This window comes from Rissa tridactyla, chromosome 2 (assembly GCF_028500815.1).
Source record: "Rissa tridactyla isolate bRisTri1 chromosome 2, bRisTri1.patW.cur.20221130, whole genome shotgun sequence".
Classification (NCBI taxonomy): domain Eukaryota; kingdom Metazoa; phylum Chordata; class Aves; order Charadriiformes; family Laridae; genus Rissa; species Rissa tridactyla.
The window spans coordinates 112,690,867-112,712,254 of NC_071467.1; the positions used below are offsets into that span (position 1 = coordinate 112,690,867).

The following is a 21,388-nucleotide window of genomic DNA, read 5'->3' on the forward strand; positions in this document are numbered from 1 at the left end:
TTTCTTATATTATGTCATTTGCAAATGAAATATATTCATGACAGTTATATTTGTATGTTCTTGTACCGACACCGTTAACTTTGATAGCACACTCTTACCCCAGTGTCAACCTCTCAGTGTGATTACAAAAGAGAGTTCTATCTCTTCTCAGTTGAAATTCTGGCAATTGGTTTCTAAAGGTATGGCAATGATATACATGATTTTCATATCCAAGGTAATACTCTCTGCAATTAACTTTAATTGTATGGCCTTATGATCTTCCAGTATAATATTTTAAGAATTCTCTTTTATTGTTAAAATTGACCTGAACTTTTTTAAATTCTTGGGTTTGATCCCGAAGGTAGAGACTAGGTACATTAACACTGGAGCTCCACCTTAGACTCTGAATAGCTCCAATGGCAAAACCCAAGCAATAAAAAGTACTGCCTATTGCATTTTAGCTTTGGTTATGTTTTTAACATACAAAGAAAGTAATTTGGGTGCAAGTAAGGAGTTCAAGTCTTGTTTTAACGTTTTAAAAGAGAAAATGCGGCAGCTCCTAGAACTGTAGGAAAATATTTAGGCTTTCTAAAATCCTTCTCCTGACACTATTTTGTGTGTGGGCCATTTCAATACTGACAAATTAAATAAAAAGTACAGAGAGGACAAAGGCTGCTACAGGTCTCAACAGAGGATCTAATGGAAATTGGAGGTGGAAACAAAGTGCTGCTCAGGTGGGCGCCAATAAATGGGCCTTGTCCTGGAGAACTGGCAGTCCAGTGCGCAACATGGTGGTGGGCATGGAAAATGCTGCTTCAACTACACCCAAACCCCCAATAACCAGAGGGACTTGAAGGAATTCTGTGTAAAAAAAGTGCCGTCTTGCTTGCAGCTATGGAGGGCAGAAGGAAAACCTGACCGGGACGTGGTGTCCCTGTTGGGCCCAGCCTTGCCCAAAGCCACCCCATCCCCCAAAACAACCAACCACAACAACAACAACAAAAAAGAAGAAGGAAAAAGAAAAAAAAAAGGGGGACACCCTCCCACCCACCCACACACCCGCTCTGAAACTACATTTCCCAGCATGCCTCCGCCCTCCCAGGCTTCCTGCCCCTCACATGACGGCTCCCCGGCCGCGCCATGGCGGAAGCTGAGGAGAAGGTAGAGGCCGTGAGGGCACTGCCCCGCCGGAGGGGGCGAGGAGCGCGGCGGGGAGCCGGGGCGACCCTCGGGAGCAGAGGGGCGAAGGGCCAGGGCCTGTGTGAAGGGGGGACAGAGGGTGTCGGCCAGCCCCGCGGCGGGAGTGCGAGGGCCGGCGGCGGGGTGGCAGGGGCGCTTGGAGCCTCGCCGGGGCGGAGGAGGTGGAGGCGGCGGTGCCGGGCCTCGGCTCCCCCGCCGCGCACCGGGGAACGGGGCTGCCCGAGGTTTTGTCTCAAAAAAACCCCAGATAGATGGCCTAGGGAGGCGGCGCAAGCTGTGAGGGCTCTGCTTTTTAGGTAACACCCGATGGAGGAACCTGAGGGAGGGAGGGGTTTGGAAATGCGTCTGGCACCGCTGTGGAGCCGGAATTGAAAAGTTGAAGGGTCGGTCTGAAATGGTTAAGCAGCTGTGCTTTACCAGCTGGCGCAGGAGCAACTGCATCTCAGCAGGGGAGTTTGCTCCTGAGACAAAACGAGGAGTTTGGTGCTTGTGGCCCGTGGTTCTCTAAAGCGTGTGTCTTCCTAAAGCTTCCCCCTGCCCAGACCCTTCCTTCCCGAGAAAAAAAAATAAAGTGAAAGCAAGAAGTGAAGTTCCCCGTCCTTTCAGATATTTTCTCAATATTTCTTTGCTGGGCCAGGACTTTGACACACGTGCTTGTCTTGACACAGACTTGTCTGTCTTGATTGCCTAATGGTAGGAGAGTCTCAGAATTACCTCCAGGGAGTTTGCCTTAATTGGAGATTAGCATCTTGTTTCCACTGTCCCTGCTGTCAGGGGTTTTGTTGGGAGGGGCTGGCCTCTTTGGAGGAGGCTCCACCCCCTGGCTTGGTGAGGTTTTTGACCATGGCAGCATTTGGAAGGGTTCTCAGGATAAAACCAACTCCTGACAAGTCTTTTCATCTTCTCTAATAATATAAGAGATTAAAACAGCCTGTGTTTTGCTCTCATTGGACTATGGTGGGAAAGTTAACCTATTTGTTTGTGTTTATTTCCTGTGGGGAACGTGCACACCCCTAGTGAAAGGCATGTGTGTGTTGTGTCTGTATTTTTCTTTGAAACACAAATTTCCTGATTTTTCCCCTCCCAGCTGCTTTAAGTTATGGGCCTAAACATATAATGGATAGCATCTGATGTTTGTAAAGGCAAGGAAGGGAAAACCCTATATCTATCATATTGGAAAGCCAGTTTAAGAATTTATTGAGAAGTTATGTTGGATCTGCTAAGTGAGAGATTATAATGGTGAGAGATTACTTCACATTTCTGTGGTTTCCTGCTCCTTGTTCCCTTTCTCCATTCTTAGGCTACTTGAACAACAGCATGTGCCGTCTGGCTGAAGCGTACAGCTGGTTTTCCCCTAGAGTCTCAGATGAACCAATGACAGCTATTCCTACATGATTTGGGATTCTGGTCATCTACAAATCCCTGTTGAGGGATTTCCTTTTCACAGTTACGAGGCTACTAAAAAGTAGAAGTGGGGGGTAATCCCCTTGGCTAATGCATTTGGAGGGAGGGGAGAGGAAACTAACAAAACCCCAGGGCAGTCATAATTGCAGTTTGCTCTTCCAGTTTGCCTATGTGAGTGAGAGAACTCGAGCAAAGAGCTTTTCATAGTAAGTTGCCAGCAAAGTAAGTTAGTAGGTAAGTGTCAATTCTAAGCAACTTCAGCTAAGTTCTTGTCAAGGAATAAATACAATTTCTGCATTTCTTTTCTAAGCCAAAGCGCGCGCTGAATTTTCGCATGTTTTTTTTCTGCAGTAAAGCATGAAGGCCATGAAGCATTTGCCTGAATTTGTATGCTGTTTATGAAATTTAGTAGCTGCAGTTGCAGTGTCTTGTGAATACAGTAGGGATAGCAGGCTACATGTCCCAAATCAAAACAGATTTTCATCACTGGCTCTTCCTGTGTTTGTGTTCTGCTGAACAGCCAAAGCAATTAGAATCAGGGGAGGGGAGGAAAAAAAATGTAAATGGTGTAGCTGCACTAGAAAGACTCCGGTGTACCAGCAAAAATGTCACTTGCTGTAACTGCTTATTTTGTTTGGGAGAACAGATTTTTTTTTTTTTTTTTTTTAAAACAAATTCTCCTGTTGATACAAACTATGTGAGTTGTATCAAAATGGTAGTGGTAATAGTTTTGACTTGTAAAGGAGTTAAATAGGTGACTCTTGGTATTCAGGAGAGAAAGGCAGGTTTTTTATTAGGAATCTGGTGATATTTTGCATTGGACTTCCTGTGTTACTCTACCTTGTCCAGTAAGCTGACAATGTTACACCACAATATTTAAGTTCTGTCCTCATTTGATTACTGTTAAGTAGAATTTTAGATGCACAAAGATTATATGTAACAAAATTGTCATCTCCTGTAAGGTAACTGCATCTTAGTGAGTAGAGCGCTTGAGACTGATGGACAAACAGTTGTACTTGCAAAGTCAAACCTAAGCTTGAAAGGATGCCAGGATTTTACTCCCTCTTCATCTTCCCTTGACTCCCATGTTATTTCTACTTGCAGTTTCCTAACTCATGTCATGAATATAGATGACAGATAACCCTTCTATGGGATGCGTGTTCTAGAGGTGGACTTGGCTGTAGGAAGTAAAATGGAGGAAACAAATGGCAATAATCATGGTAACACATTGCACTGAGTTTCAAGTAGCAAGCAGGAATGCTGCTTTTCTTCTCCCCCATCCCTAGTCTGTTGTGATGGTCACTATGGTCACTACAGGTGAACCTCCGCTAATCCAAAGGAGGCATATGCTTTTTGCCTAGAGGTCACAATCAGTGCATTTTATAAACAGGGAAAATAAATACAAGTGACAAACTGAAAATGATGCTGGTTGTCAGTGCATTAAATTTTCTTCCCTTTCCATTTCTCTTTAAATTGTTGGTAACTGTCTCTTATTTTTTTGCCTTCTCTGGTGAAATTCTGTACCTATTTATCTTACTGTCCAAATACTACTTCATGAGATCTGAAATGCTGCCTTCTCTCTTGCTCGTTCTTTGTTTATCTCATATTTTGTTGTTAAAATGGTTACATTCACTGTCAGTGTATTAGTTGTAACCTTTTATTGCTATTGATAACGATAAATACGTTAAGTAAATCTTCATTTTGCTGACCTCTTTGAGGAGGCATTGCATCAGCAGATTTTCTCGGTGGACAGGTGAGAGATTAGCAGGAGTTGACTTAAAATTTTTTTTTTTGTAGGACAGTAAGAATCATTGCCTTGCCAGAGAGAGATGTTTTAAAGGTACAGTTGCTTCAAAGGCAAGAGAAAGCCACATGGCTTGCATTGGCATGGGATGTAAAGGAGAAAGTCGCTAAATGCTGGATTTCTATGGAAAATGGTCTGGAAGTTTAAAATAAGCCTATTAACAGCCGAATAGTTGAATAGCAAACCTAGCTTATGGATAACTTGAGAATGCTGTTCTGCCATGCAAGTCAAGACATGGGCAGTTGCAAAACTTGCTACCGCTTCTGGAAGGAGGGAAGCTTTCACAGGGACAGATTCTCAGATGATCCACTCATTCTCTTTTAAGGTAACTGGCAATAGTGTCACAGTCAACTGGTGCCACTGAGTGTCAGTGTGGCACTAGATTGCAAGTGCAAGCGCAAGTTGGGTGTGAACGGAAAGGATGGAAACTCTGAACTTTGGGTTGCTTCCACTTTGTCGTCTACTTGTTAATAAAGGTTTTAAAAGTATTTGTACTAATTTCCCCTCTGTTCTTTGTGTGATTTTCAGGAAACCAGGTCTAATGAGGAATCAACAGATGAATCTGAGGTAAGCCTGCTTGAAATGCTTCACACTTGAATCTGTGTCAGTGCTAATTCTTTGTCAGTACGGAGGGAAAAATACGACCTCATTGGTTGTTTTTGTAAGTTTTGCTGGTACTATGTAGCAAGGAATGTTAATCTGGACTTAAATTATTAAAAAGGAGCTGTGATTTGCTATTAGAAGCTCCTTTATGTTTAAAAAAAACCACAATCGCCCCATTAGAGTAAAATGAATTAGGTTGAGAGACAAATTCAAGTGCGTGCACTTCTCTTTTGATCAAATGAAAATTTAATTGTCAGTATAATTATATATGCAGTAATACTACATTCAGGTAATTACTGTGTTATTTTAATAGCTTCATGGTCTAGATCTAATCACGTTCTGTAGAATCTCTGTTCTTGAAATGACATTTTGTCAAAAACTGTTTCATGTTTTGGAGAGGTCTGCCTACCCTGCTGTAGGTGCTGGAAAAAGTGGGCTGGGGGTGGGGAGAGGAAGGGAGCTACAGAGGGTTCAAGAATTTGTCCTCAAACATCAGTGTACTAACTCCAAACCCGCCATCATCGAAGGAACCCTGAGAGATCTGGAAAGAGATACTTGACTTCAGTGTGGTCTAGGATGGCTACAGGAAGGAAGAAGAAGGACAGATGACACAGAGCAGGGTATTACCTTGGTTGAGTGTTTTCACTCGTTAAGTGTCTGAGTGAAAGGGGCTCCTAGACTTCCAAAACTTTAATGGACTTGCTGTTAGGAAGATTTTCTATTCTTTACCTAGGGACAAATCATCATGCTTGGGATGTGGGTTTAAGCGCTAAGTAGGTAGAAATCCTAATTTCCAAGACAGTGGGTACTGCAGAGACTGCAGTGGTGGATTCTGAGAACGTCTTTTTGTAGAGGATGGTGGCTTTATTTCTTGTGGGATAATTTATTCCTCACTGCCTTTCATGAGTGGCTGTCTGCAGTGGCACGGTAGGGCATTCCTGGTGAGAAGCAGAGATTTCTTTGGCCCTTTAATGTTGCCATATGGAATAGCCTTGTGGACCAGACTTTTTTTGCCCAGTGTGGTATAGTTTAATTCCGGATGTTCCTTTGTGATGTGAAGCGTGCATAGACCATGACTGAGCAACAACTCAGTGTTTAGTAGAATGGTAATCCTCTCAAGAGTTGACATTCACAAGATAGTGAACACAAATACTTACCTCCTGAGGTGTTTGGGTTTTTTTTAAAGGTTGTTGCAAGTGAGAACTTGTTTTAGTGGCTTTTTAAATGGCCTTTCAACATTTCAGCCCATAGTAAATAAGTATTTACAGCAGAATTAATCATAAATGGGTTGCCAGGGTTTTGTTTTTACCTGAAGTAAAAATAGGCATCATGCAACTTTCACAAAATTGGTAGTAACAAAATTTCAACGAGACCTTTATTGAAGTTGACGTCTATTTTTAATGTTAATTTCACACGCGTAGAGAAGCGAAAAAGAAATTTTTATATTGAGAATGTAGATGTTGGATCTGAAGAAAAATCCAATCGTTATTCTAACGCTTGTGAAAACGCTTATCATGAGTTGTCTTTGAATAGTAAGTCCAGTCTGTAGTGTCTTGACACTATGCAGGTAGCTGATGAAATGAAACTTTGAAAACATGTTTAGAAAGTACTTATAGGAAGTAGTGAGCAATTTTCACAATCTTCCTATTTACTCATTAAACTATTTCTAATGATCATTCAAATAGAAACCAAAAATAGTTGTAGAATCACAAAGTCTAAATGTTGTCAGTGCTTGCTTATATTATTTGAAGTGTAGTCAGAGAGAAGATTGAGCTGATGGCTTCACTCTTAGCTCTTGTGATTATAAAATTGTATGATTTCTTTTGGGTGGCTCATAGTTTGAAAAATCAGGGATGCATTTTGTGGTGTCATTGCTAGAACCTGAGACTCTAATTCTTGCAGCCTGTGTCCTGTTTTACCCATTAAAAAGTATAATATTTACGGTGTGGACTTTGTAGACATCATTATAGCAATAAAGATTTTTGCATATACAATTGCTCTTTCACTTAATTTAAATTCTTCCTGTAAAATCGAAAATTATTGCTGTTGGTTTCAGCAGGCATGTGACACATATCCAAGTTGTACTATAGAAGTCTTTTCTATTATGGAGGAAGATAGTTTCATGGTTTTGAGTAAATGATTTGCACTTTATGTGAGAGAGCATTTGGAATGCATCGAGCTCTCACTAGGGGCGGATGACGAGAGCGTTGAGATCTTATGGGTAAGGATTAAGGGGCAAGCAAATATGAGGGACACTGTTGTGGGTGTTTATTCCAGGGCAGCTGATCAGGATGGGGAAGCTGATGAGGCTTTCTACAGACAGCTGAAGGTAGCCTTGCAATCGCAGGCCTTGGTTCTAATGGGGGACTTCAATCACCCTGATATCTGCTGGGAAGACCACACAGCCAGGCATGCACAGTCCAGGAGGCTCGTCCAGTGCGTTGATGATAACTTCTTGACACAGGTGGTGCAGGAGCCAACAAGGAGAGGAGCACTTCTGGACCTAGTACTGACAAACACAGAGGGACTGGTGGAGGACATTAAGGTTGGGGGCACCCTAGGTTGTAGTGGTCATGAAATGATAGAGTTCAGGATCGTGGGTACCACGCACAAAACATCAAGAAGTAAAATTACAACCTTGGATTTCAGGAGGGCTAACTTCGACCTCTTCAAGAAACTGCTTGGAGAGATCGGGTGGGCTAGGGCTCTAGAAGGCAAAGGGGCTCAAGAGAGCTGGTCGATATTCAAAGACCACTTCCTCCAAGCTCAGGATTGGTGCATCCCTAGGAGAAAGAAATCGGCCAAAGGACGCAGGAGACCTGCATGGTTGAGCAAGGAGCTTCTGAAAAAGCTCAAGTCATAGAAGGAAGTCTACAATAAGTGGAAGAAGGGACTGACCCCTTGGGAGGATTACAAAAATGCTGCCAGAGTGTGCAGGGATGAAACAAGGAAAGCCAAGGCCACCCTGGAATTAAATCTGGCCAGGGATGTCAAGCTCAACAGGAAGGGCTTCTAAAAGGAAGCAAAAGGAAGACCAGAGAAGTTGTGGGCCCACTATGGAATGAAACAGGAGCCATGGTGGCGGAGGTACTGAATGCCTTCCTTGCTTTGGTCTTTACTGCTCGGCCCAGCCCTCAGGAGTCTCAGGCATTGGGGGAAGTAATGGGGAAAGAAGACGACCTCCCCTGGGTTGAGGAGGATCGAGTGAGGGATCAGTTAGATCAATTAGATATTCACAAGTCCATGGGACCCAATGGGATGCACCTGAGAGTGCTGAGGGAGCTGGCAGAAGTCATTGCTGGGCCAATCTCCATCATCTTTGAAAGGTCCTGGAGAACAGGCGAGGTGCCTGAGGACTGGAGGAAAGTCAATGTCGCTCCAGTCTTCAAAAAAGGCAAGAAGGAGGAGCTGGAGAACTACAGGCCGGTCAGCCTCACCTCCGTCCCTGGAAAGATGATGGAACAGCTCGTTCTGGGCGTCATCTCAAGGCATGTGGAGGAAAAGAAAGCTATCAGAAGTACTCAACATGGATTCACCAAGGGGAAATCATGTCTGACTAATCTGATAGCCTTCCATGATGGCATGACTGGATGGATAGATGAGGGGAGGGCGGTAGATGTGGTCTACCTTGACTTAAGCAAGGCGTTCGACGCGGTCTCCCACAGCATCTTCATAGGGAAGCTTAGGAAGAGTGGGCTTGATGAATGGACAGTAGGGTGGATAGATAACTGGTTGAAAGACAGAGCTCAGAGGGTCGTGATTAGGGGCACAGAGTCTAGTTGGAGGTCAGTGACGAGTGGTGTTCCCCAGAGGTCAGTACTGGGTCCAGGCCTGTTCAATATATTCATCAATGGCCTGGATGAAGGGATAGAGTGCACCCTCAGCAAGTTTGCTGATGACACAAAGCTGGGGGTGGTGGCTGACATACCACACAGAGAGACCTGGACAGGCTGGAGAGTTGGGCAGAGAGGAACCTTATGAAATTCAACAAGGGCAAGTGTAGGGTGCTGCATCTGGGGAGGAATAACCCCGTGCACCAGTACAGGTTGGGGGCTGACCTGCTGGAGAGCAGCTCAGCCGAAAGAGACCTGGGAGTCCTGGTGGACAACAGGATGCCCATGAGCCAGCAATGTGCCCTTGTGGCCAAGAAGGCCAATGGCATCCTGGGGTGCATCAAGAAGAATGTGGCCAGCAGGTCGAGGGAGGTCATCCTCCCCCTCTACTCTGCCCTGGTGAAGCCACACCTGGAGTACTGTGTCCAGTTCTGGGCTCCCTGGGTCAAGAGGGACAGGGAACTGCTGGAGAGGGTGCAGCAGAGAGCTACCAAGATGGTTAGGGGACTGGAACACCTCTCTTATGAAGAAAGGCTGAGGGATTTGTGTCTGTTCAGTCTGGAAAAAAGACGGCTGAGGGGGGATCTTATTAACACTTATAAATACTTAAAAGGGTGGGTGTCAGGAGGATGGGGCCAGGCTCTTTTCAGTGGTGCCCGGGGACAGGACAAGAGGTAATGGGCACAAACTTGAGCATAGGAAGTTCCACCTAAACATGAGGAGGAACTTCTTTACTTTGCGGGTGGCAGAGCACTGGAACAGGCTGCCCAGAGAGGTGGTGGAGTCTCCGTCTCTGGAGACATTCAAAACCCGCCTGGACGTGTTCCTGTGCAACCTGCTCTAGGTGACCCTGCTCTGGCAGGGGGGTTGGACTAGACTATCTCCAGAGGTCCCTTCCAACCCTATGATTCTATGTCCCTGTCTGAACTGGATGTGTAAGGAAAAAAAAAAAAAATACGGATTTTATTTTTTTCTGTATATTTTGCACTGCTGTGCTATTATCTTAGTAAAGAATCAAACATACAGTGATTCTCTTTTACGCAGCAACTCTTTTAGTATCATTCCTTTAGTAGCTCCTAGTAAATACGATGCTAATTCTAACTTGCTACCTGCTTGGTTTGTTTTGAATGACGGGCTCTTTAACAAATGCCAGGATGCTTATTTGCCCAGACTTGGTGGTAGAGCTTTATAATAGGGCTCAAATGTGGTAGTCTGTAAAAATTGTCTTGAATGTACGTCAGCTAAGAGCCCTTCATTCTAAGTTTTGTTCCAACTCCTGCTTCCCAGGAAGTTGAGTTCCTAAGGCTGTTAAAGCGTTTAATACTTTTCAGCTATTTGAGTCAGAATATGTAAAATTCAAAGGTGTTAATTAGCAGAGATGGTGCATATGTTCAGATGTTAAGCAGAACTTTCAGCATGGAGGTAGTGGTAGTTACTTGTGTCAGCACTTGTAGAAATTTAATAGATCTTTCCTGGTAACTACAGTACAACTTACACTTTTATTTTGTACCCTTATATATGAAAACGGGTATTATGAGCTTTTTCTTTTCCTATAGACATCCCATGATATGATAAGAAAGCACTGTATCTAACACAGTCTTTTGATTCTCAAGAGAACAACCTACTTGGTTTGCTAAGTAATTCTACTGCACTTTTGAAGGACAGTTGTTTTCTTTTTGTATCTTCTGGTTTTGTTTTTGTTTTTTTTTAATTGTGCTTGTGAAGTATATTTGTTTTACTTCTCCCAGCCCTGTCTAATCATCAAATATGCTGCATTTGGGGCTGAGCCTGAGCAGGTTGGTTTGGCTGAAAAGTCCTAATACAGTGTGGTTTCATTGGCTTACTTAATTTTATTTTACAGCACCTGGAGCTACATGTCACATTTGACAAGATCTTAAAAATAGACAACAAAGTAATCTGACTTTTCACTGTTTGTAAAATGTGGAGGAAGAAAGTCTGCATAAATTGTGTACAGCTTGAATATAAATTTCTGTTTTCAAACTAATTTTTTTCCTTGCAATGTGTCTGTTTCTGTAAAATCTTACTTTTCTCAGTTGAGCTGTTTTCTGTCAGGCAGATACTTAGATTTTGCCAGCTAATTAACAAAAGATGATGGTAAGAAATGCACAGTAAATAGTTAAGCTTTCTTCAGTAGAAGTGCAATGTGGCGGTAAGGTGAGATGCACAGTGGTATTTTTCTTGCATTTAAGTTGCTGCTGCTGCTGAGCTTCTAATTTTGTCTTTGAAAGTTTTGCTTTTAATGAGGGAATCCTGTCATATTACATAATGGACTGTTGTGGAGTGATTATACAAATTTTTATTTTAATTTAAAACAAGTGAAAACAAGACTTAATTTGTACTGATAAAAGCATATATTGCACCCTGAAAAATTGCTGGTCTGCATAAATTAGTTCAGGTAACTTGCATGTAGCAGAAAAATGTTTTGGACCATGCCTCGGAGTCCCAGGACCTACAGCTTCTGTCTCAACCTTGGACTTCACATACAGGTTTCTCGCCTGTGTGCCCCCCCCCCCCCCCCATCTCTCCTTATATAATGGAGCAATAGTTTCCTACCTCTGAGAAGTAAACAAAGGGTTTCAAACCCCATTTGTTGAGTGTGAGGTACTGATGAAATTAAAGTCATGATGTATCAAAAACCAGAACGCTCCTACTTGATGAGAGAATCAAAGCTAAGTTATCATCCTGGAATTTGGTTAGTTAGTTATTAAAGTTTTCTCTTCCTTTCTAATTTACTGCTGGGGCTATGAGCAGGTTGCAATGGTCCAGTACACATTTTCTTTACAGGGAGCACCTTTTCAAGAACAAGTGTCACTGGAATAGTAACATGAGTGCTATGTCCCATGAAATGATCCTGTGATTATGTAAGGAGTTTCACTGATTTATTTGTGGGGTTTTTTTTCTGTGTTTGTTTGGTTTTGTAGGTACTGCACTGCAGGGTAGACTTTGGTTTTGTATTGTTGGACCGTTAAAGGAAATCAACGAAAAAAGGCATGCAGGTGCACATGTTGATTTTTCTGCATAAAGTCACTAAAAATAATATTTTTCTTTAAAGTTGCATTAATATGTGCTGTTTTTTATACTTACGTGTGTTAGTCATCAGTCTTGCACATGCCTCCATTCCACTTCCATTTTTATATCTCCTGGTCTTAATTTTTTTTGGCCTGTTTTCTGATCTTTGATCACTGGTACCCTGTGAAAGGGGTATGTTTGTTCATTTGGTTTATTCTTTTAGTTATTTAAAGACTATATTAATAAATTTTATGAGAGTTTGTACAGAGGAAAGTATTGTAGAAATTCTTGCTTAACCCAGTGCTCAAACAATTTATTGTGTGGAGTGGTTGTGGTTTAGAGGTTTAGAAATATCCCTCACTGATACACTTTTACCACTGAAATTGATAGTGGTTTTTTCTTTAAGGTTTTGAAAACTGATCAGAGCAGGAACACAGTTAGGAAACATTTAAGCCTTAAAAACAGGCAACTAAAAAGCCTTGATGTTTTCTTTTCCTTTTCAGTGCACTCCAGATCGTAGTCTTGTAGGTTGGGTCTGGATTAGGTCAAAGCAATTAAATCATTTCAAGTAAATAAAGCATCTGGTAAAGAAGGCTTCTTGTCATACTCTGTTTCCATCAAAATGTTCTCTTAACATGGAGCGTGGAGCATTGGGCTGGAAGAGGTGAGCTCTTCTGTGGCTAGTAGCTTTTGACGGGGCATCACCATTGCAAAAAAAAAAAGGATGGTTGGAAAGTAGATTTGGCTACTGTACCTCAGTCCAACTTGCCTTTTTTTTTTGTCTCCTGTCTAACCTTTGGCAGACTACTACTTCTCATCATGCCTCTCTTCCTTATGATTGAATAGCTGTGCACTAGGTTCCCATTTTTCTCTTCCAGTTGTTTTAAAAATATAAAATGGGAGAAAAATGCTCAAAAAGCATATTCTGTTTCACATACCTGAACAATCTGAAGAGAGATTGCTTCCCCCTGCATGGCTTTAAGTGAAATTGGCCTTTTAAATGGGGAGAATGGAAGGAAAAGATATATAATTCCAAATAGAAAGTTCTCCTCCTTATTAATGAGAAAATGTATCATGCAAATAATTTATCAATTTGAGTCAGTAGGATGAGCGTAGTAAATTATTTATTGAAGTTTAAATGGAATCTTTTCATACATTAATTTGAAAAACAAGTTTGCAATGACTAGTAACTAACATAATATACATCGTTAGAGGATTGACTTGCAGGAAAAATGGATTATTGCTATATTCTTTTAATATCTTCTGGTTTTGAGTGAAAATTAGATACTTCATTTAATGAGCTATTAATATTAACTAGAAGTGCCTGTTCTGTCGGTGTGTTGTGGAATACATAAAAAGTAAAAATACTACTGTGCGTGCTACATAAATTAAATGGAATTGCAAAGCTGGTGTGTTAACAGAGTATGCAGATGTGTTTTTTCCAGAATACTAAATGTATTCATCTGGGTGGAATAACACTGTGGGCTGGAAAAAGGAAAGTAGCAGGGAAATTAATCTATTTACCATCTAGCTCTTTCACTGTGGTGAGTGGGTGAACATTAAAAACTACTGTTCCCAAAACTGCACTGTAGGGTTTTCATATGCAGTACATCACAAGGTGGCAACTGGGCTGCTTGAGTAGCGTTCACAGGAGAAACAAATGTTTGCCCAAGTTCCTTACTCAGCAAAAGGAAAATACAAGTAGAAATGTGTAGTTTCATTGAGATTTGAACTGTATTTGGATTTTTCAGTGTTGGAATTGGATTTGGACATGGAAGACAAACCAGCCTATTCTGTGCTGCTTGTGTATGGTGCACTTGATGTGGATGGACTTATCCCGTGCTTTTGAACACAAGTGGATTTGAAAGTTTTCAGGCGTTCTTTGCCATGCACAAAACTACCAGTGAAATAAAACAAATTGATGGGAGTTGAAGTGAAACCAAATTGTACTATGTGGACTTTTTACTACTTTTTTTTTTTTAACATGCCATTTATGATGATTGCTCATGTGCAGTTATGTCATCTGTGTGTTACTTCTGCTTTGCAATTTGGCTGGTGCCCAGCTTCTTCAAACCTGTAGGAGTGAATATTCAGTTGGTGTTCGCAAATATAGTGTGACATTCTGTACACCACAACAGTTTTGCAAAGAAATAAAATGCTCTCTGCTTTGCCTTTCATTTGTGTGTCATTTCATACTGTGAATGCAGCCCATTTTGATACATATTCACAGGCGGCCATATCATCTTAATTCCTTGCTCCTGGTGTATATCTGCATTTTCCCAAACAGGTCAAGGTATTAAATAAATCCCTGCAGAAAATGCATGGGGAGAATAGAAGACTGCAGTGTGAAATTTTACCATGCTAATCCATATTTGCCAATTTTACAGCCAGATACTGGGAAAGTATTGGTGATTTGCCTTATGAAGAATCATAAAGGAAGTGGATGGGAGGTTATTCACTTCACTTCCTTCACTGAGCTAACATTACTGTATTTTCAGCATAGAACTAGGGGAAAATAGTTTTAGCAGCATAAGTCACAAATGTATTTTCATGGTTTAGAAATGTCAGTCTTCATGCCTTTTGTTGTCTTATATAGCAATAGTTACAGAATAGAAACTAATTCTCTTACAGGTTGGAAATGCTCATAGGTTTTTAATATTTATTCCAAATGATTATAACATTTATTCCAAACTATATTAATTCCCACAAAACCTTACGTTTATATAGGGTTCAAAATACAGCAACTTGTGTTCTTTTGCACTGTCCTGCGAGTGTTCTACAAAACTTGAGTAAATAATCCAGATCTCTTACAAAGATAATGTATTTTGCATATTTGTTGAAGTTACTACCAAGGTTGTCACTTGCGATCAGTAATTTTATAATATGCCCCTCTTTTTGCAGGAAATGGTTTGTGGCTTTTTTTTTTTTCCTTTTTTCCCAAATTTTGGCTAAGCAGGCTAATAAACAAGATGGGTAGCTTTTATTGCTCGACCTTCTTTTGAACCAGTGACTTCAAGATGAAATGCTCATTTCTCTTCTCGCTCTTAAACCAACTAATTTATTTTTTCTGCTTTGCTAAATTTCCTTGTAGGAACAAACTTTTTGATATGAGAGTAACAGAGGAAAAGAGGTTTATGTTCTCTCAGTAATTTAGTCTCTGGAAAGTCTGGTAAATTGCTCAATATTTAAATTCAGCACAGTGACTAAAACAAGAACTTGCAATAAAATTGTGTTCCAGTTTGTGCACTACCTAGCAAACTGGGCTTTTGAAGCTTAAAGGCCTTAGTCTGAAGTTATCCTGGCATCCCTTTAGTGTTAGAGATTTGATTGCATTGGGAGAAATTAAGTCAGGATCCTAATCCTGAAAATAGCATAGGTGGTCCCTTTATCATTGAGATGGGAACACAAGTCTAGCAACCGTATGCTAGTGATGGAGAAACGGTAATGATGAAGCCACACTTTGCAATAGTTGTGTATACTTGTACTATAATTCTTCTTGTTTGCTCTGTGTCACTTGTTTCTTCAGCACAGGTGGATATGTCTGCCAAAACTGCAGAGGATGGAGTGCTTTCTTCTGGTTTGCTTTTTGCTTTTTATTTTATTTTTTTTTTAAAGAAGGCAGGGTAAGACCTAGAAATGGGCAGCAGGGAAGGTGTGATGTTTGCATCATTTTAGAGCACAGGAATCTTTCTAAAAAGCAAATATGTCCAGATCTACTTGAAGATCTTTAGTACATGACTTTGAGGTGTTACCTTTTTAAGTATTGAATGAACTTTTAAATCACACTTTATGTGTTTCTTGATTATACAAAGTAACAATCCACTACAGGTTTTTCAACAATGAAAGATAAATTTTGGCAAATCTTTGTGTTGTGAATTTCCAGCTATTTTTATCAGAAATAATGATTCTTTAATTTATTTTTCAAAACCAGTGTTTAGGTTCCAATTGTTGTAAGAAGAAACCTGAATTGGGCTAGGGGTTTTTCTGACTCCCATGTCAGAATGGTGGGCAGTAGGTTGTCCTGTGGGTGGCTTCCTTCAAAAATGGCAGCATCGGGGGCAAACACTGAGGAAGTCAGATGTTACAATGGAAGAAATTTCAGTAAATAACTATGTCTTTGGCAAAGCCTGCTTTGGTATACCTGCTTCAGTAATTTGCATCTTTTGACAAATTTGACTTCTAAAACTTTCCAAAGGCACACCTCCCTTCTCCCACCACTTCTGACCAGAACTGGTCATCATCTTCAAGTGAGGTGAGCTTTCCAAATGGTGCTGAGGAAGAGTAAGATGCTGCTGGCATGCATGTTCACTGCAGCCAGTGTTAATAGCTGGTCAGGTTCTCGAAGTTGCTGTAAGGAAACAAAAACCATATTTGCTTTTGGGGTAGAGGGAAGTGGACAAATGTCCGAAAATATTCTTGGATCCCTTCTTACATCAAATAGATGATACACCAATTCCAAGTTAATATATGGTGTTCAAAGCTTTTACCTCATATCTTTGAAGTACAAGTCATAATCTGATGCCTACAATCGTACGGCAAGAGTGGGATTTATGAAGACTGAGTGTTTTGTAACTATTAAGTGGGAATATAACAAGGAAGAAGCAGAGAAGGTCAATTTACCCATCACAGGTATAATCAAGGTGTTATCATACTTAAAATTATGAGCATGATAAGCTATTAAGTAGATAAAGATTAGGAATTTTTCTTCGTTTTCATATTCTCAAAAAACAAAGCAAAAAACCTATTCAGTGTTATTACCAAATAACAGAGGGACTTTCAGACATGATCTGGGGTGGAAGTTGAAGGGATCTCCAAACTGTGTTGTAACATCATCAGCAGACATTAGCAATTTGTTATAACTTGCCTTTTAGTATTTTCTAAAACTGCTTTAAGAATATTAATCCACCTGCATGTGTTCTGTCATGTGTTGCTCCCATGTGATGTTTTCACTTGTAGCAGATTTTTTTCTTAATTTTTTACTTTACTAGACATACTTCCATGTACTGCAAATGGGCAGAGTGTTCACTTGCATATGCATACCCTGAGTTAGTGAAATAAAATTCCTTTTTCCTTCCATGTATTTAAAGAACATCTATGCTGTTAAGGCATGGAAAGAGAACATGGAAATACACGTAATTGTCTGCATTTCCAAATCCTCTTGCTCAGTGGTCAGTCTTGATCTCTGTCCCCCTGAGCATCTGTAGATTGGCATGGGTGTGCTGCTGGGATGGGAGCTGCGCTCTGCTTTTCCTTTGATTCAAATTTAGTGTATTTGCTGAGCTGTTCATGCTGGGTTTTGGTGTCTTGTGAACAGCTGCTTCATGCTCAGACTGTAAGCAGTCATTTAAAATTCGGTATAGGCTGCTCTGCCATGGGGGTTGCCTGGCTGGAACTGAGCTTCCAACTAAGCACGTGGTGGCTTTGAAGAGTAAGAAAATGGGAGTCCTGGTAGGCACTCTGGAAGGTGTTGAAATTGAGGTGGGAGTCCAGGCGGGGAGGGTTTGGTGAAGTGTTTGAGGGGAGTTGGGGTATCAGGAGAGGCCCATCTGAGGGTTGCCAGGGGACAAAGCAGAGCAGGTTTGGAAGGAGGGGAGGCTTGGGGAGGGCTAGGTTGTATTTCCTCTTGCTCTTGAGGGTTCAGGACTCTGCAGTCTTTAAAGTGGAGATGAAGTGTTACGCTGTGAGCCAGCACCCTTAACCTGTTGGCTGTGCACAGTTGGATTACTGGTGCTTTGAAGGCAGGCCACCCCCTTCAGCCTCCATCTGATGTGCCGTTGTGGTGGGCAGTTACTTGCCTTTTCCATTGCCTTTTCTGCTGGCATCCCCAAATCCAGAGCAGCCCAGCCAGCAGACGCAGCCCTGCAGAGCTGCTGTGAAGAATTGCTGTGCCTGCGTCTTGCCTTGCCCTCCAGACCAAGCTGAAGAAACCGCTCCTTGTCCTAACTGCAAGGGTGTCTACGCTGAAGCATTATTTCCAGAGTGGAGAAACAGGACGAATTATTGCCTTTAGGTTAAAAAAAAATAAATACATGAAATCTCAGTGTTTTAGCATACAGCTACTAGAAAAAGTATCTTTGTGTGAAATATGTTAAAGCAAGAAGTGAAAAATGATGCATACAGATATTCCTGCGGTGGTACTGGGAATTTGGAGATTTGTGTCTGGTCATCTGGATTACCAGATTATCTGGGCCACATTTAGTCTAAATATAGTCTGGGTAGAGAGAACTAGCGATGACAGATTAATGGAACAGTGAACCTGCTTGTCTGAGGGACTTAGGTGAGTATTTTCTCTGAAGAACTTGGGGAATGACGTTTAGCAAATCTAAAGTCAGGTTCATTTGTAAATCAGTGCTTCATTATCTCTTGACCCTGAATGAAGGGAGATAGGCCCTAACAAAGGTCTGGCGTCTGAACTGGAGAGGATAAAGACTGAGAATAATCATAATTTCTTTACCAGGCCAAAGGAGGCATTGCAACCCACGTGGTACAATTCCCAAGTGTGGTAATGAGGTTAAATAAAACAATTTAGCTGGATCTTTTGTTGAGTAGTGCTTTCTTCCTCGTGGAAGTCTTGTAACAGTTGTCCTAAAGTTCGTAAGGTCCTTGTTGGGCTCCTTGTCCAAACTGAGGTTTGTACAGCTTCCCTGGTGTGGTCCTGCCCTCCCAGGAAATGCTGGTGATAGGGAGGCTTTGCAGATGCTCTGGGGGCTGGGGGGTGGTGTAAATCCCCACTGATCTTTTGTATCAGTGTGGTTAGAAATCATCTGTTCTGCTGCTCGGTGGGATACCAGCCACTTGGATAAGTGTTCGTTGCTTCCATGTCAATTAGGGGATTTGTAGAGGAAAAGATCCCTCCCAGCCCACTGTCCCACAGGCCCTCAAAACAAAAACCGAGACAAGCAGCCCGCCCCCCTGATTAAGGCATTATTTCCATAAAAAAATTAACAGTTGGAGATGGTTATGCTTTGGATCAAGTCAAGATGTCAAGACTGAAAAGGTAATATGTGATCTTGGCAACTAAGTTCTGCTGGGTATTTTGCTGCACTTTGTGCTTCTGTACAAAAAGAAGAGAAGTAAGTAATTCTCCCTGGAGACTGCATTCTGGGGCTTGAGGTCTGTTTTCTTGTTGTTCAATATTTGTTGTTGAATTTCTGTAATAAGTGAAGCTGCCCTCAGCAGAGCACCAGGGATGTGTTTATTCATCTTTGCATAAAGGAGCGTGTTCTGTGAACCTTTATTTTTACCTCAAAAGTAAATGGACTTGATTTCCTTGGTTCTACTGGAGATTTTCACATAGATTGTAAATTCTGGAGCTCTAACTTGTTAGTTTAATTTTTTCTTGTGTGTGGTAGTGATGACTGTTAAAATAAATAAAAATAGTGATTTCTTAGTAGGTTCTACATGGGTTTCCAAAGATCTGGCCCATATTAAATGTCAAGAAAAGTTACTCTCAGAAATTGCTAGGTAGCCTCTTACCACTTTTTAGCAGTAAAGTTGGGTTTGCACTTTGGCATCAGAGCGCGTTTTTTTTGTTGTTGTTTTTTTAATGGGATTTTAGAATGTGTCCTAAACATTAACTATTCAGATACACAGAGGCAGAGCACTTTTAGTGGTCTTCGAGCTAGGAGGAAATGAGTCATTTTAACATTTTTCTTATAATCTCTGAAATCTATGCGAACTTGAAAGAAAGCATGGGGGAAAAAAAAAAGGAAATGAGCTGTGGTGGTGATTTTTGTTTGTTTTGTCTTTTCTTTCAAGATGTGGCCTTTTAGAAAGGCCTGTGACACCGGGGCTTTCTCACAGTAGTGTGTGAGTGTAGCTCCTTTGAAATTGATTGAGTGATGGACCTCAGGTATTTGAGTTTAAATGCTTTGCAGGGTCACAACTTGCAGGCGTAAACAGGGCTGGAATGGCCAGCTGTAGTAATTGGAATTCTAGCTGGGACTGGACGGAAGATGTGCAGCAAAGAGGAAGGGCACTTGCCTTATAATGTATGCACCGTTTATTTCCATAAAGGCTTTGAAAAACTTTGAGGGCAAATCGTGCGGGAAGGATGACACTTTGCTGTCAGTGCCCGTAACATAATTAGAGTATCCGCAATCAGTAGAGCATGTAGTTCATGTGACAGACTGTCCTGTGGGCAGATCCTCTGCTGCAGGAGCAAATGTGGGCTAATGGAATAACTCTGGGAACTGCCCACAGGTTCCTTCTGGAAATTTTCTTTGCCAGGACCGATTTCAGATATTTTTTTTTCTACTCGCAATTCTACCGCAGTTGTTCCTGTAGGCAAAGCTAGGAAAGAAGGGGCAGAATATCTGAAGAAGGTTGCAAACCTGTGTTCAGAAAGGCAGCTGAGCATCCTCCCTCGCAGTGGCACTGGTCTTTTGAGAGCCTACTGAACATTTGCAGCTCTCCTCAGTTTTGTAAATCTGCTCCAGAAGAAGAGTTGGTAGCAAGTTTCAGACCTACTAGGTGTTAGGTGTGGGAAGAGGAATTTGTTTTCCATTCAGGAGTTCAACAGTGACAAATGGAAGAGCTCTTAGTAGGAAGGGATTTGTGTTAGTCTTACTGGTTAATTTAGAGTATTTCATTCAATTGGAAATGTGCTTTCAATGGGAAATGTTTATGGATATGTGTTCTTTACAGCGTATTTTTAGCAATTTGACTCCTAGCTTCAGCAGTAAAAGGCAAGTAACAAACTAAATGGAATATGAGTTTCAAATTATCATTGCAGTGGTTGAAAAGGAGTCATTATTTTACACCACCACAGGGGTGGCTTCCTCCTGTCGGCTCTGTGGGTCTCCATCCCTTTCAGAATTTAGGGCTGCCACGTGTGGGGAGCTTTACACATTTTGTGCAGTATATATTTCTTTTTCTCTAAAGACATTTGACAAGAATTTCAAAATTCAGTGGTGTTGGCCTTGTTTTGCTTGGAGTTTTTTTTAGGCAGAAAATATAGAAGTGGTGTTAAGCGATGGTACAAGCAGTGCTATAAAATTTCTTTTCAAATGTTTAGAATCCTCTAGGATGGTTTAAAGGACTTCTCTTTAATTAAAAGTGCCATACACTTAGTAAAAACCCATGTTAGTTGAGAAATTGATTTTATTTTTTTTTCCCTCTTAAAAAAGGAAAGCTGTGAGTTTTCTTGTATGGGGTAAATGTCACTCTGTTTATATCTTAGCTTTGCTGCAAGTCAGGACTTGTACTATTCCTCTAGGTTGTCATAGAAACGCAGCTAACTGTCGTCTCAACTCAGGTTGCTGATGGTTTTATTTGTAGGTTTTCAGGATTATTAAAATTTAACAAAAATTATTGATTTGCTTTTTATTAACACTGGTTTGTGTTTACTTTAGAAGTTCAGACTGCATAAAAGCTTTTCCTGATAGAAAAATGCCGTTAGAATGATTAAACTGTGATACTCTGACTAAGAGATCATCAAATGCATTTAACATATGAGGTAGAGTCTGAAGCAGCAGAGAAATCTTGCATTTCTCCAAATTACATTTTTCATTTTGTTTTGTTTGCAGCAAGGTTC

The 21,388-nt window shown here is 41.2% G+C and overlaps 1 protein-coding gene across 6 annotated transcripts in view; it reads left to right on the plus strand.

Annotated features, from left to right (window-relative positions):
• Window positions 1-1,091: 1,091 nt before the first annotated feature.
• Window positions 1,092-21,388, plus strand: part of VPS41 (VPS41 subunit of HOPS complex) — a 112,149-nt gene continuing 91,852 nt past the window's right edge. The window contains exons 1-4 of one of the 6 annotated variants that reach the window (XM_054189923.1): window positions 1,124-1,140; window positions 2,746-2,817; window positions 4,916-4,954; window positions 14,945-15,022. Coding sequence is in view for 2 of the 6 variants with exons in the window: in XM_054189918.1 (XP_054045893.1) it covers window positions 4,608-4,712; window positions 4,916-4,954 (144 nt within the window). In the remaining 4 variants the exon portion in view is untranslated. The other 5 variants (XM_054189924.1, XM_054189920.1, XM_054189921.1 and 2 more) reach the window with 5 other exon arrangements.